The following is a 16,326-nucleotide window of genomic DNA, read 5'->3' as shown; positions in this document are numbered from 1 at the left end:
AGGAGAGAAGCGGAGAGTGGATGACGAAGCCACCCTGAGCCTGTTCGTTTCCGACATTGGAGAAGAGGACTTTGGTGGTTTTAGAGCGCAGGAAGAAGAGAAAGATGGTGAATGACTGACTTTTCTTCTTGTTAAAGCCGTGTCACTGCACCTGAGCCTAAACGGTAGTCCGAATCTATTTTTCTGGTGTGCTGTAGGTTACTGTTATGTACTACATGTGCAAATATGTACCCATAACTTGTTTTTCAAAATATTAATAAAAGGGGTGTGTCTCCAAACAGCCATCTCTTTCCTGACAATTCCCTTTTGTGCATATTCTGCATATTCTCTTACATATGATAAGTCAACATTGAAACACCTGCGGCTTTTAGTCAGGTGCGGCTAATGTATGTACAAAACAGGATTTTCCCCTGATTTTAGCTTGTGCGGCTAATATTCAGGTGCGCTTTGTAGTCCGGGAAATACGATATATATATATATATATATATATATATATATATATATATATATATATATATATATATATATATATATATATATATATATATATATATATATAGATATATATATAGATATATATATATATCTATATATCTATCTATCTCATGAACATCCACAAACACACCTGAGTATCTCCAGCCCTATCACTCATGTCCATCACATCTAGGATTTGTGGTCATGTCTGTGAGGCATCTGAGTTTGCTTTGTGTCCATTCTCAGGCTGGCCTCCGCCCCTCCGCTCTTTCTTAACTCACCTTATGGCCCCAAAGAACAGTTGCCATGGAGACCATGCCCGTCAGGTTCTGGTGGGACGGGCTTGTAGTCAAAGCCTCTCAACGATCTTGAGCAACCTCTCACCCTCCCCATTCTTCTTTTTCCTCCAGGAAAAAAATCAAATAAATAATAGCCGTTCAACAACCACGCCACTCCACTGAAAGGTTTTCTGTAAAAACGAAGAGTTGAAGCTCCCACATGCGAGCTTCTTTTTCAACATGTTACAAAAAGAAAGATGAGTGGGACATTTTTGTTGCTGCCACTGTGAGCTATACAGTCAACAGTGACTCACAGCCCATCTTTTTTGTCTTCTTCTCTTTTTTTTTTTGATAAACATACCTGAGAGTACTTCACCACTCTGCTTGAGTGGCTACTCTTTTGTCTCACTTCTCATGGCTCTCCTGTTATCCCTCAATAGCAGCAACATTTAATAGTTTGCATTGTACACTGAAGTGGTGAAAGCCTTTAAATTATTTAAAGAATTTGCTTGTTTGTTCTTTTTTTCAGTTTCCCTTTTTTCTTTTTTCTTGTTTAAACTTAACTAGCTCCAAACAAAACACAGCCATGGTTAGATGAGAAATTTACTTTTTGAAGTTAATAACTGATAATCCCACAGCTGACCAATTACAGTTTTTTCCATACTTATGCTTGAATATATATGCAAAAACCAAAAAATACATGTATAGTTTACCACCTCAGCTGAAAAAGATGCTGCTACTTATTTTTAAATATGGGATATAATTATTCCCTACCAATGCAGAGCTCTCTTACTCTCTGAATTGCCTTGTATAATACATCAATATATTAAATCGTCCTATGTAATTTGCACTGATTAAAGCAAACTTCCTCACCTTTTTAGTCAGTCCTTCCCCTCTGTCCTTGTACTGTGTTCTTCTTTCTTTACATCTGTGGATGGTTTCCAGATGCCGGAGCCATCCATTAACTCTAACCCACCTCCCCTCCACTCTTCTTGCCGCCCACGGTAAGCTCTGACAGAGTGTTATGGGGGGGGCACGTGGGGGGTCTGATAGTGGCAAGCAATGGAGCGAACAAGTTATTACAGGACAGGCAAATAGAGGCCTGATGAAGCATGAAAACCTTCCTTCCCTAAAGCACCACTCATACATATACACACAAACACACACATGTACAGACTAAAGAATATACAGACAGATGGAAGGAAAGAAATAGGATAGACGTACAAAAACACATGCAAGCACAAATATAGATGTTATTTTTCACTGCTCTCTTCCACAAAAACAAAAAGAGGTGAGAAAGAAAGACTGGCAGGCCTATACACATGCATACACACAGCCTGTCCTTAATTCACGCTTTCTCTACGCATGCTAACGAGAGGAGACACACTACATGACGAGCAACAGGAACGGGGTGACAACATGGAGCATGAATATTAATTTTAGGATGCCAAAGGGATCTGGAACGGCACTGTTGCAGAGCAGTTAACATGCTTTGCTTCCTAGCTTGGCTTACAGAGCAGCTTTCAATCAATTTTTTATATCCCACCAGGAGGATGTTTGTTGGCAGTAAAAGTTTATAAAAGAGTAATGCACAGAGAACAGTAAGGAGGCTCAGATGCTGAAGTATTGGGTGCATAACCCTAATATTTTGAGAGAGCAGGGGTTTAAATTAATTTGAAAGTGCCAGGGTTCAAACACTCTAGTGCAATTTTAAAAGCAACCACTTGTGCTGTATTTTGATCTGCACAAGTTAAGCGTGTTTAGAGCAGACTGAAATAAATCGAGCTGTTGTTCTTTGGTTGAAAATACTGCCAGCCTGAAATTATTTGCATGTAGGCAGTTGTTCAGAAGGCTTTGGCAATGGGAGTAGGTCAGAAATCACTGTTTCATTTGCTTCAAATTCACTTACTAATGTACTCTCATTGAAAGTATTGGATCTTACAGACTTTGCTCAAAGAAGGAGTAAAAGGCATCACATGTTTCTTAAGTATCTTCCAGATGAAATATCCCTTAGTGTTTCACAGTTTCTTTGCCTGTACCAAAAGCCATTTATCAGTGCTGCCTGAGTGGACGCGTCTCATCTGTAAGACACAACACACAAGCAAACACCATACGTCTCGAGTGCAGTGCCGAAAACATGAGCTGGGATAGATGTGAGGCATGGGTCCCATTTGTGAGGGGAACTCAAAACTTTGATGTGTATCTGGGTGTCCTATCTGCAGTAGATAAAGGGGATTGTGTTAGTGAGGTGCTAACACGCTATCTGCTACACTAACACTATCAGCATGTGAGAGAAACAGCCAGACTCCTGGTGGAGTTGATCTGGATTTCAGAATGATTGGATTGCATTAGATGGTGTGAAGAGATCGAAATAAAACCACTACAAATGTCTGCTCTGCTGCTAAAGCTCTCATCTCCAAAGTCAACAACTGGCACATACTCATTCTCCCGTAAATAAAAAGAATCTAGTGTTGCTACCTCTGCTGCGTGTTTTTGTTGACAACGGATAAGCCTCCCACCCTCACACCTACTCTCCTTCTTTACATAGTGTACATGAAAAATTAAAGGAAAAAAATCAGCTAAATCACAATGCAGGCAGAATGCCAACGAGAAGGATAGATTGCTAGTATTAAATCCAAGTGTGGCAATTGTGTTGTATTCTACATGCAGATTTCAGTTTATCTGCAGGTGTAAACATGTTCCAAAAGACAGTGAAAGTACTTTTCTAATCCCCCCCCCCCCCCCCCCCCCCTTTTTTTTTTTGTAGCTGTGCTCATTGAAACTGTAACCATCACTTTAAGAGTTTGGGCTTTTTTCACCCTCTAGACTCCGTTCTGCTGATAGTCTCGTCTACAGAGAATAAAGGCATTAATGAACCAAAGAAGTTGTGGTTTGTAGTATCTTCCCCGCACACCCCACTTTTTTTTTTTTTTTTTTAATCACCATGTGGCGTGGGTTTAGTTAACACGCTCTGGACAAGGATGAAAGGATTTATGGAATTTTGGAATTTTGTTTGTACTGCTGTTTTCACTCGTATGAGGATCTGAGAGCAGTCTGTCTGTGAATATGTGGGTGTGCGCGTGAAAATGTTTGAACTTTATTTCTGCTAAACTTTCAGCAAGTTCTGCTCACGAATGTACGTTCCTGACTAATGTTCACGCTGTATTCAATGGACCGGGTCTTAATGCCACGCGTGTGTATCTGTTTGTGGGTGTGTTTGAAGCCAGATGGCATGGCTTCCTCGTCACACTCTGCAAACCCAATGCACGCCCTCTCCTTACCCTGGATGCCCGCCTAATACTAAACGTTGCACCGTGCATGTGAACAGCCTGACACCTAGTGGTTCTCTTCTCCGTTGTTGTGCACTCTTGTTCCCTTTGCTCGCCAGTGTGCTAATACATGATGGTAGGCATTTCATCCATTGCACACCTTATTTTATCACTCTGCTTTTGCAACGGTGGCAGGAGAAATTCCAAATCAGCCAGAAACCTCGTACCCATAATCAGCATCAGACAAAGTTACTATATCTAATAGAGGCTACAGCGGCGACTTTCCTATATCAGCTCTAGCATTTGAAGGCAGGCGCACTCCGGGGTTTGAAGCAAACCTGGAATGCAGAAAGTGGAGGATGATTACCCATCCCCCCACGCACATACAGCCTCCACCCCACCCTACTTTGAACGCTTTTTAAATTTGAGACTTTGTGAATGCGAAATGAGTCTTCTGTGCATGGGGAAAGTACAGAACATCTGTGCAGCCCCTATCTTATCCCTCAGGAATGAGCCAGAGGGAGGAAATATCTTCATTCCCTTTATTCAGAGGCGTTTTAAGTGTGGCAATTAAGATATGTGGAGTCTTTTATTAGGCCGATTTTTTTTTTTTCTTTTTTTTTCTTTTTACTTTGCTCGTTCATCTTCGGATAAGTGTATTCTGACAGTGGCTAGTTAGCATATTCATTGGCAAGTAGCCAAAGGAATGGGCTCCATTAAAATAAAAATAAAAAATGCTTGTATCTCAGCAACCCAGCGGCATGTCAGCCGTTGATCTGCAGAGTAGTTTGATTAAAGACAGACAAAAGAGTGCTTTGGAGCTTGTTTTAATCACTGCACTCTCAATAGCCTATTCTGCACTAACATCGGCCCTCACTTTGCTTCAGTAGCTGCATACAGTTTTCTGTGTTTGTGGACATGTACTATATTTTCACCAGTATTCTGTCTCATGTGCTTTGAGGCAGTTCCTCATTGAATTTTTGTTTTTAATTTCAGTTAAGGCATATGTTGATGTCGAAGCTTAATCTCTGATTGCCTACAGGCTGTCCTACATTATCATGTGAATCTTAGTAGAAAGGGCTTTCCAATGAGTATTGACCAAAATATGAGTGTACACACATCGTTTGGTTCTGTCTGATTGGTAGGTAACAAAATCTTACTGTATAGTACTGATATATTATCAGAAAACATCAACTTTCTGAGTGCTTAATGTATTCTGCTAAATTCATCATGTTGTTGCTATATTTTTTTTTATTTCTAAACTGCTTTATCTTCAGCGTTTCATCAGCTACAGTCTTCAGCTACACCTAATTTCTTTGTATTCTCCTTTCAAGGAACCAGATGTTTTTTCATTTTTGTGGTTTTGAACTTGAGTTGTTCTTTGGATAGTTCTTGTCCAGGTCATCCTTCTTTTTTAAAGAGCGACTGTCAGTATGTACGATGAAAATCAGGAGTGAGGTACAACAGTGTGTGTCTTCAGCCATCTGTAAAACACGGTAGAGGCTCTGTCATGATTTGGGGATCTTGTTGAATTATCAACACAGAAAAGCACCATCAGATTTTAATCCAATAATTTGATGTAATACCATTTGTAAATTGTCTGATTGGCAATGTCTTAATCTTTCTTAATGACAACGATCCCAAACACACTGCCAGTGCAGTCAAAGCATACCTGGATAGAAAAACACTATCAGTCATGGATTGGCCTCCCCAGAGTCTGGACCTCAACATTACTGAAGCAGTGTGGCTCAACAGACAGCAGAACAAAAAGCAGCAGACATCCAAAGAAGAGCTTTGAATGTCCTTTGAGAAGCCTGGAGAACTATTCCTGAAGCCTGCTTAAAGAAATTACAAGAAAGCTTACATTAGAAAGTTTAGGTTGTGCTGACAAATTAAGGTTCTTAAGCTTTATAGATTTGTACAACTTAGTTTTTGTCTTGTATACTATATTTCCATTTACTTTTGCACGTTTCAGTAAATTATGGAATAAGGTTCGACGACCTGAAATTCTGTCAAACTGCAATTTTCAGACTCAAGATGTCTTTTTTTTTATGATACAGAGTAGGAAAATGTCAAGAACAAAAATGAAATCGGGGAAAAAAAATAGTATGAGCTATCGGCCAAATTGTTGTTTTAAATAAAAGGTACCAGTTAAGAATTGCACAGTTTGAGTGCAAGCCTATCATTTAGCTATTTTTACCTAGTAGGACCTTGCTTGATCAAGGCTGAATTCCTGACAGCTCCCATTCTTGTTTTAGTCCTTTCTAATTCACACAAAAATAGGAAAAAGGGAAGATGTCAAAAAATAAAAACTGTTAGCAAGGTTTAGAAAGGATGACACAAAGAGATTCAGACAAAAGGAGTGTGTTCCTGGTACTGAAGGCATACAGCAGGGGGTCTGTATGACTCGTATCTCATTTAATAGATTTTAGGTGGAGTTCAGTTTGGCAAAGCTGTGTGCATAAAGCTTCAAAAGACACTCTCTCTTCCCTCTCCCTTTTGGACATGTTTCTTTCTGTGTCCTCTTTTAACAACCGCCTGTGACCTCTGTGCGCTCCTTTAAATCTTCTCTCTCATGCAGAGGTAATAAGATCAATAGAGGTGGGATATAATGAACTGCTGAAAAGTAAGTAGTAAAAATTTGGAGAGAAAAAGTGAGATAAGGATGGGAGGTGTATGAGGGGGTTTGTTTGTTTGTTTTTTCTTTTTTTTTAAATGATCCCTTTAGCTATTTATAACAATTTTGCTTAATTTATTCTCAAGCTTGGTGTATCAGAATGGCAAAGTACATTAAATATCCATGACAGTAAATTACCAGCATGACCAGCAAGAAAACACCAAGTAAAGAGACGAGGAGAGGAGAGGAGGGAGCACCATGCAGGGGGAGGCAGACAATAGACAAGAAGAAAAAGATGGGAAAACAAAAGGCACTAGAGGTAGTTGAGTGTAGGCGAGAGGGGAGTGTGAGGTGGAGAGATGTGGGGAGAAGGCACTCTGATGTGATTAGAGGGGCTTATTTGAAAGGCTACACCAAGCCCCTCTCCCCAAGCCTCCACATATGGAAGCTTTACGAGTTTATAAACGCAGTGTCGATGCAGTGTAAGAGGTGCCAGTGGCGCTGGGAGCACTGCAGAGAGAGGGTATTAATGCAGAACAAAAGTGCAGCCCCTTTCAACATGCTGCCATATGAAGGGGATTATTCTGAGTAAATATACTACAATGCACTTATTACTTTTACCATTTTTATCCTAACCAATTATCCACTCAGTATGGTGTTGTTGTTTTTTTGTAATATTATTTCATTGTAGCCAATTATTTTGTTAAAACCATTGACAGCTATAGAATTACTTTGTGGGTTAGTACTCCTGGTTGCGAATCACTCATAAGCTCCAACTTTGTAAATTGTGAAAAAGCAGGATTTTAAAAGTGTAGTTTTTGTAATGGTTGTCAATTAAATAAGATGAGAAATCCTTTCACTTTGGAATCATGAAGTCAAACGTGGCCAAGCGGCTTTGCTGTTGCTCAACAGCACGAAAGTATTCAAGCCTTTCATGTCTAGTTTGACAAGACAGGAAAGCTTGTAGTGATCTTTGATGTTGAGCTTTGATCATGACATTTAGGTCAAATGGAATGTCCTGCTAGAGTTCCTTGACAAAGCTATTGGAGAAGGTTAATAGGACATTCACGACGAGTAAAGAAAGAAATGTGTTGCGATTGCTACTATGATGACATGTTTTATTCATCAATTAACAAGTTGCAGAAATTGTAGTATCAGTGTTTGGTGAAACCAACCTGTGTCTTTAAAACGGTAGCAGTCCTCCTGGTTCACTTTCACAGGGTTTTCAGTGGTCTTGTAGTTATGCAGGTTTACTATCTCTGTTGATTGTGTGTCTTTTAGTAATCAAAGAGTGATGCAGTGATGGGATTGCAGGGCTATACGACTGTAGTTTTAGTCATGTTGAAGAATTCATTCGGCACGGTTAAGCTACCTCAAACTGCCAGAAATGTGAACTTTACATCAGTTCCCAGGAGTTCCTGGTAGTTTTCTACCTTTTTTTTTTTTTTTGCCTGTCCCATTTGGTTCTTTAGCCGTCAGAATTGTTGTCTGAAGACCAATGGATACCCAAGGATTTACTTTGCCAAATGGATCATCACGGCCTTGCCGTATTGGTCCATTTGATCGACCTTTGTTGTTATTATTTATTTTATTTTATTTTCAGTTGTTACAGACGGGACAGACATGACTGGGGGATAGGAAAGGGAGAAAGAAAAATGAAGGAAAAGAAAAACAGAAGGGAAGAGGGACCGTGAGAAAGGGCACTTAAAAAGAGAAAGAAGAGAAAATAAAATCTCCTGGGTCACCTGTTGAGAGAAAAAGAAGAGACAACAAGCAAAAAAAAAAAAACAGAGCAACATACTAAACACAACACCATCACGTTAATCTAGCTAAGTGTAAACAGCAGTAAATACTAAATATTGAATGTTGTTGTGTAGCAAGCAGGACCGACAGCGCACAATGTGCTTGGAAATAGCAGCCAATAGAGGTGTAGTTTATGTCTATGAAAAATTAACACCCGTGTGCACACCTGTGTGGATCAGCACGCTTGTATTCAAAAGGTTTCCCCATGTAATGGTCTGCTAGAGGATGTAGAGAGCCTTGTCCCCCAGGGCATGAAGCAGGCATGGAGCCGGCTCTGCCAGCAGCCAGCTGTGCCAGAGTGAACCGAGCCGCAGGCCCAGAGGCTGGAGGGCCGAGGGCCCCCTTTGCCCCGGATGAGGCCTGAGCAACAGGCACCAGGCACCGCCAAGTAGTCACCGGGAGTGAGCTGGTACATACCTGAGCGCCCAGCCCGGACACCAAGAACCACCAACGCACCAACCCCTGAGGGCATCAGTTACCGGCAGGGAGTGTGGTGAGGGGAGATAGGCCTTTGGAGGGCCTGGGAGTTCCCAGAAAGGTGGAGTGTAAGACCCAACATGACATATAGACACAGACAAATAAGGTAGTTTTCTACCTTGTGCCACTGGATGTTTACAAATCTGAATGTCTATGGTGCCGAAAGTCTTTGCAGTATCCTATATAATAAACGACTGCACTAGATTTTGCACTAGATGTGTGAACTTGTTCCTCACAGAAATTAGGTTTACGGGCAGATAATAGCAAGCTTTACAGATCAAAGCAAATAATTATATCCCGTGTGCTGTGACTGTGTGTCTGTAAAGAATGGGAGTTTGACTGGGACTCAGAGTCACTGTCATCAAAAATAAATGGAGTAAATGGAGTATTGATGCACAGATACCAGCTGTGCCTTCTCGCTCTCTCTTCAGTCTGGCAGCAAGTTAACACACAGCAGAGTCCACAGGCCCAGCCCAGACAAGATGTTTTTATTCATGTAAATAATGACCTTGTGTCTCATTTTATATCATTTATTAGAATATTTTTACAAATAATTTGGTTTCAGATCCACCGTGTTGCACTGACTATAGATATTTATTGAAGTGCTGTATCGTGTTGCTCCAGCATCATTACAGAGCTTATCAAAAATTCCATTTTGATGATGAGACCTGCTCACCTATCTCTGCATGTGATGATCACACCATTCTTTGTACCATAACTTCAACTAAACCATACAGAATAGGCAGCAGGGCTCAATCACGCACACAGTATGGGGTGGGAGGTGGGGGGGCTGCCACACAGGATCCATCCCCCTCTCTCTCCCCCTGACAGAGAGGGTCTCTGCTTCACCCTCTTTTCTCCCTGTCTTTTTATCTCCTGTGTGATTTGAACAGCCTTTCAGACCTCTGCCGCTAATGCACCAAATAGGCTCCCATTGTTAATGTTACAGCAATATGAGTTTCTTTTGTGTATGTTTCTTTCTGCTCCCAGAAGGCTGCACTGAAACCCGATAGGCAGCATAGTTTGGCAGTGGTGGGATCTCTTTATTTGCGCCTTTTTTTTTTATTTAAATAGGTAATTATGGAAATGATTCTTCTTTGTTTTTGCCTTTCTCTACTGAGTCCAGTTCATAATTAATTGGTAGCGTGAAGGACTGGCCAATTTAAAAATCACAAGGGAGGGGTCGAGGGGGCTTGTTTTAGTTGCTGGTGTCTGGTTGGGTAGCAGGCGGGTGGAGCATCTGAATTAGATTAGATTTAATTAAGGCATGGGGCCCCTGACTATACACGCTGGTTCACAAATAGGCTGTATGCCAGGCTGGTTGATGGGAATTCAGCAGTATGTGTGAGCACACTTACAAACACGCACACACTGCAGAGGTTCCCCTGGGCCTTCAAGGTCAGGTAGGCAGAGGAAACCTGCAGCTTGGTGTCTGGAAGAGAGAGAATGGAAGCTGAAAACCATTTTCTGTCTCGACAGAAGGTTGCTGGTTTGTCAAAACAAACAATTCTTCTGATTAGAGGCATAAATATATCTTAATGTTACGTAGCAGTTAAATCAGAATAAAATTTGGTTGTAAAAAATGTTTCTCATAGTGTTATGCTTTATTGTGTGTTGCACAGTGATGATTTGTACTTGCTTTCAATCAGTCAAAACTTATTGTGTCCATGTGCTGAGGCAGCTAGCGCTTTGTGCTATGAGGTGATTTCATTACACTCTGGGTTTCCTTCCATTATCTGGGTTTACTGACCTTAACATTAGGAATCAGGATAAGCAGCCACACAAAACTGTATTATTATTAAGTTATTATGAAGCCTAATTTCATAAGGGTTTCTTCTGAGTGTTCACATGAAAGGGGTGGTGCTGGCACCATTTGACCAATCACAATTACTGGAACTGGAACAGAGCTGCTACTTTGATAAAGTCCAGCCTAGTCAAAGCTTTTTTTGGGGAAGAAAACTGTATAAGTTAACAGATTTATCAGTGTGACAGCTCTGTCTTTAAGATAAGGACTGTGATGGATCATAATTTAGTATTTTATTAAATTAATGCTTAAAAGGCATTTTTAGTTTTTATTCTTACAGCTGCAGCTTTGGCTGTGTTCAGCAGTCTAAGAGTAAAGAGTAAATATAAAAACACAATTCAATAGTAGGCTTAGTTTACATTCAAATCTAGTATAGAAGTTAAAAAATGTCTCCTGTTTTGGATCCTATATTAAAACATACAAGAAAATTGTTGTAAAATTGTTTGCAGAGACTGGAACATCAGAACTTTCACACTTTTTCCTTACTTTTTAAATTAAATAAAATTTCATTTTTCAGCATTATAAAAGCAGATACAGATAGTTAATATCGGCCAATATGCGTGTAAATGATTAAACAAACAAATACAAACTCCAAATGTATATTATATTTTATCAGTTAACAAATATCATCCAGTGTTCCTGAATGTGAAGGTTTTAAACTGTGCAGTATCAATATCAGCCTTAAAAATCCTGAAAAATGTCCTTCAGGTTCCTTAAATATCTGTCAGGCTCTAATTTTTTGCTGCTTCAAGCTGTCCCCTCTCCAAAAATGTAGAACTTTCCCTTTGTGTACACATTGGAATCATAGCATGATTTGAATTTCCGTCCTTACTTTCAGCTGCTCACTTATTCACCAGAGGTTACCACAGCAGGGAGCGCCACATATTTGATGTGGCAGATCCTCCTGGGACTGAACTGGAAAGCTTTCATTTGTTAGTCCGATGGTTTACATATGTTCCTGTTTCCTTGCATATTAGTAGTGTGTAAATTGATGCAGATGAAATCAGAAAGTGGACTTCCATTTCATAAGCATCTTAGCTGGTATAATAATCACTATGAAAGACTCACGTTAGTTGACTTTGAGCTTTTTGTGGTTCTGTTCTCTGGGTCTCTGTACCTCTACCTCATAAATGCGGAGAAGATCTCTACTCTGTACTAAACACAATATCCCTCAAGAGCCTGTAAGTCTGTATAAGCATAGAATACTTCAAAAAGCTCCAAAAAGGCTTGCCTTACCTTGCACTTTCTGGGGATCTAATCCTTACAGTTAGAAGCACTTTCAGACTATTGATTTGACCTTAAGATGTCTTGTAATGGTCATTTCCTGGCAAGCTATCTGGGCAATAGCCTCAACTGTCTGCATGATGGCTTGTGGACGAAGAAGTTAGTTTCCTAGGCTTTAATGCACATGGCCTTTTAAGTAGCAAATGGAAACCTTGAGCAGAGAACGAGGAAAGTATTTTGAACTTTGAGGTTTGATATTCACAGCCTTAGTTAGCATTAGTGTAATTTGAAGTGAAATAGCAACTGTAAAATACTTAGATATAGTCATTTTTCCTCAGCACATCCTTTCTGCAGCTCTGTAATAAATAGATTTCTTTCCACTCTCTTGCTGCCTCTCCTTAATAGAACAGTACAGTCAGCTGGTAAGCTGAAACACCATTTACATGAGCCCCATCCCGACGCCTGATTGAAATTCTCACACTGTAATATCAGTCAGCGGAAATATTTAAGCGGCCCTTCCTCATCCTATCTAAAATAATAAGCTGCAGTGCCCTGTAGCATTACTGTCATCCTTTTCCTCATTTCATGCAGCAGGTAGGCTGCTCTGCGCTTGTGTGTTTGGCTCCAGCTCTCATTGTGAACATTAGGTTCACTGGACTCTTGAGTAGTTTGCAAACTCTGCATCTCCCTGGGACAAACATGGCAAAGTGTGACGGCCCCTGGTGTTTCGCTGCCCGCTCTCATCTTCAAGTTGCATTTTTCTAAAAATGCTATAAGCTGTTTTGCCCTCACTATGAATTATTTAGCTTCCCTCTCCTTTCTTTTTCTGTCATACTAAAGAGTCCCTGTTTATGAACCAGGCTTTAGAAGTAGCCTCTGCACTGGTGCACCATGGTTGATTTGTTCTCTTTGTCTCTTGGAGCTCTTCGGGTGAGTTTGACTGCTTTATGCGTATTGCTTAGCACTCTCATCTCCAGGAGAGGCTGCCGCTGTTGAATCACATAGAATACATTTCCAAATGAACCTAAAAACAATTTACTGCTTGATATTCATGCCTGCCTCCTTTACTCCCTTCTCCATTCCCTTGGCTCTCCAACACCACAACTCATCTTCCTTAAATTAAATTCCCCTCTTCCTCCTCCTCTACATCCTTCCTTCCTCCATTCCCCTCTGAGTCCCTCAGCACCACTAATCCTTTTTTTTTTCTCATCCACCTACATTATGCATCCTTAGTTTGCTCTTCATTTCCTTCCTCTCTTGCACAGAAGCTCCTGGCCAGGACTTTGTGACACTGGACTATCGCCTGCGTTACTACCCTAGCATCACCTACGCCGTCATCGGCAGCACCGTCATCTTTGTCCTTGTGGTAGCCTTGCTGGCTTTGGTTCTCCATCACCAGAGAAAACGCAGCGTCCTGCTGCCCAGAGGCGTACGAGGAAGTTCACATACCCACCACCATCACCAGCCCCTGCTGCTGTCCCGTCTGGTCATCTTGGACCGAGGACACTTACACACTGGAGGTCCGGCACTCTCCCCTGGCTCACCCACCACAACCGGTCAATACAGCTCAACACCTCGAGCTCTGCAGCTACTGTCTGGGACCCTGTATCCCTCAGCACCTTCCATGGATTCCCCTCCATCATACTCACAAGCTGTTCTAGATGTCAGGTGAGATGAACAAATAGTTCTAGTGTCTGTATACATATTTCTACATTTTCACACTGTAACCTAAGACTGATCCAAAAAGAAAAATGAAAAGAAATAACAGTGCTCAAATGTGCTGTTCTATCAAACTATGATCTACTTCCAATCAGAAATCTGTCAGCATGCTTCCCACGGGTGCTTTTATGTTATTTGCAATGAACAATCGTGTAACTGTTGTATACTCATTTATTATTAAACACAAATGTTCCTGTTCAGATATTAGCTCCAAAAAAGAGAACATTTGCTAAAATGGCAAAATAATAGTAATGAGATCCTGATAAAAAGAAGGAAGTTTGCTTTCTTTTAACAGTGGGAAAAAACTAAACAATTGCATAATTATTCATATTAATGGAAACTAAATGAGAAAAGGTGAAACTTCAGTTCAAAATAGTTCTTACTTAACTCCATTATATTCTCAGATGGGAGAATACATCCTGTTTTGTTCTTTTTCCTTGCTCTTGATCGCTGGCACAGAAACGTTTGTACAACCCAGTGTAATATTTCTTCTGTCTTTAGTCGACCTCCTTGGTTTGACCTCCCTCCGCCCCCTTACCGCCAAGATGGAGAGCTTGCTTCAGAAGGCGAGCTTCCTCAATATGAGGCCCCACAGGACCCCGTGAGCCACCCCGCGGCTCATCCCTGCACCCCCTCAACACCCAGAACTGTGGCCACAGGCGAGCGGCCGAGCGATTGCTCCGGAGAGGAGTCGGCCCAGCTGTAGCTGCTTTAGTGGAGACTGATAGACCTTAAAGACTGCAGGACTCAAGGACCAGGCTGCAGGGCAGCATGATGCCAGGACAGTCCACAGCAAAGACCCGCTTGAGGTGATTCAACAAGGACTGACAGGCTGAACAGTGACCTCAGCTTGTTGCTGACATATCACTGAAGAACATCTCTCCCTGGTGGACTGAGCTTGTGTGTTGGCGCCCCCTGCTGGGATCACAGCTGTACTAGTTTGGTTGAATTCTCCCCCTGAAGAATTACTGTGTATATTACCTACCAGTGACCACAAACTGTATCTCTAAAGAAGTAGGAGCTATTTCATCAACATATTCATTAACATGTAATGTTGTGTGTCAGTGGTGATATTTGTCTTTGTGCGTTACTTTTCTGCAGCACTTGGAGAGCGAAGTCAGAGTCGTGCAGCACTTTGCGACACTCCCCTCTCAATTTTAGATTTCGTGTCTACAATGTCTGACTTTTATTTTCGATTCAACTGCAAAATACTCTAATAATAGATCAAATCTATCCTGCTGAGAAGATTTCAGACTTAACAGAATCCCATGTAGCTGTGGCAAACGGGAGCGTCTCAGTGAGAGAGAGTTTTTATCTGATTGAAGTGCTGATGTGAAACATGAACTAATAATATGGCTAGTGATAAATATTAACAGTTGCAGATTCTTTAATAGGATTTTATTGATATTTGTTAAAGATGAGTGGAGGTTGTTTCTTTCCTTTCAGTATTTGTTTGTTCACTGTTTCTTGTCATTTGGTTAAATTCCAGCTGAAAATGTGAAGAGGACCAGAGTTAGAAATTATATAGATTATATAAGTTATATAGTTAGAAGAGCAGAAGTTATGTAAGTATTAAGTTTCATAAATAATTCCTCTAAGCAAAAGAACCACCCTGCTGGTAATGCATTTCTATCTGAAGGCCTGTAAGTATTTTATGTAAACACAAAGAAATAGAAAATACAAAGAATTGTGTTGAGGCCTTATTTTATGCTAGTGCCTTCTTTGTTTGTGGTATTCAACAATAAGCTGTCAGACAACCTTTTAAGAACACGCTGTCTTCCAAAATGTAATGTATTTATATAACTTTGTGATTCAGAAAATTCATCCTCAGTAGTATTAGAATCACAAAATTCATATCCGAATGCTCTTTTATTCATTTCAAATGGTTTGTTCAACACTGTACACACACACACACACACACACACACACACACACACACGCATACATATGTATGTGTAAAAAATAGAGAAAGTTATCTATTTTAAGTAGAAGGCTACTTGGAGTTTAAAAGTGGGAGATGAATGTGTAACAGTGAAATTAAGTTTTTAGTTCTCGCCTAGAGGCAGCGGTGATGATGCAGGTACAAAAATAAAAAACAATCAAACCAAAGATAGTCATTATATAAACCTATTTCCCTCCAAAGGAACATTTATTATGCCTGTAACTTTATTATATCAGAACATGCAAAGGTTTATTGGGTAAAGCAGAATTCATGTTATTGCTGTAAAACTGGAAAATGGTTCTCAGGACAGATTGTACCAGTTAGACGATTCAGTTTATATCTCAGTTTCTCTTTTTATTTCTCATTTGTTCTCATACATATTTGTGAAGTGGTCCATGATGATCTTTTTACCCTTTGTATTCTGTACATTGGAAATAATATAAATATTTCTGACTCAGATATTACGTGTATGGCTTTTTTGTATGCAATTCTTATATATTTATTTGTCATGAGTCACAATAGTCATTATGACATTAAATATTATTTTTAAATACAGGTGTTGATAATAATGTTATTATCATCTGGATGATAGAGTGTAAAAGCAACATACCACAGTGTAACAGTACAATAGCACAATAATGAGCTAGATGTAGTAATTCAGTAAAAGGACTAGATGTTGTAGTCCCTGATAATGCATTGCGTTAAATGGTGAGAATCTT

At 40.3% G+C, this 16,326-nt stretch overlaps 1 protein-coding gene across 5 annotated transcripts in view; it reads left to right on the top strand.

Annotated features, from left to right (window-relative positions):
- ldlrad3 (low density lipoprotein receptor class A domain containing 3) overlaps positions 1–16,066 on the top strand; it is a 91,056-nt gene extending 74,990 nt beyond the window's left edge. For all 5 annotated transcript variants that reach the window (XM_004563399.6, XM_076885620.1, XM_024803369.2 and 2 more), the window contains 2 exons: positions 13,212–13,614; positions 14,167–16,066. In XM_004563399.6, the coding sequence (XP_004563456.3) occupies positions 13,212–13,614; positions 14,167–14,371 (608 nt within the window). In that variant the 3' untranslated portion in view covers positions 14,372–16,066. The remainder of the gene's footprint in view (positions 1–13,211; positions 13,615–14,166) is intronic.
- Positions 16,067–16,326: the final 260 nt, after the last annotated feature.

The sequence above is a fragment of the Maylandia zebra genome, linkage group LG7 (assembly GCF_041146795.1).
Source record: "Maylandia zebra isolate NMK-2024a linkage group LG7, Mzebra_GT3a, whole genome shotgun sequence".
In the NCBI taxonomy this organism is placed as follows: Eukaryota; Metazoa; Chordata; class Actinopteri; order Cichliformes; family Cichlidae; genus Maylandia; species Maylandia zebra.
The sequence above is the reverse complement of the archived record's forward strand: the minus strand, read 5'-3'. Positions and strand labels throughout refer to the sequence as shown.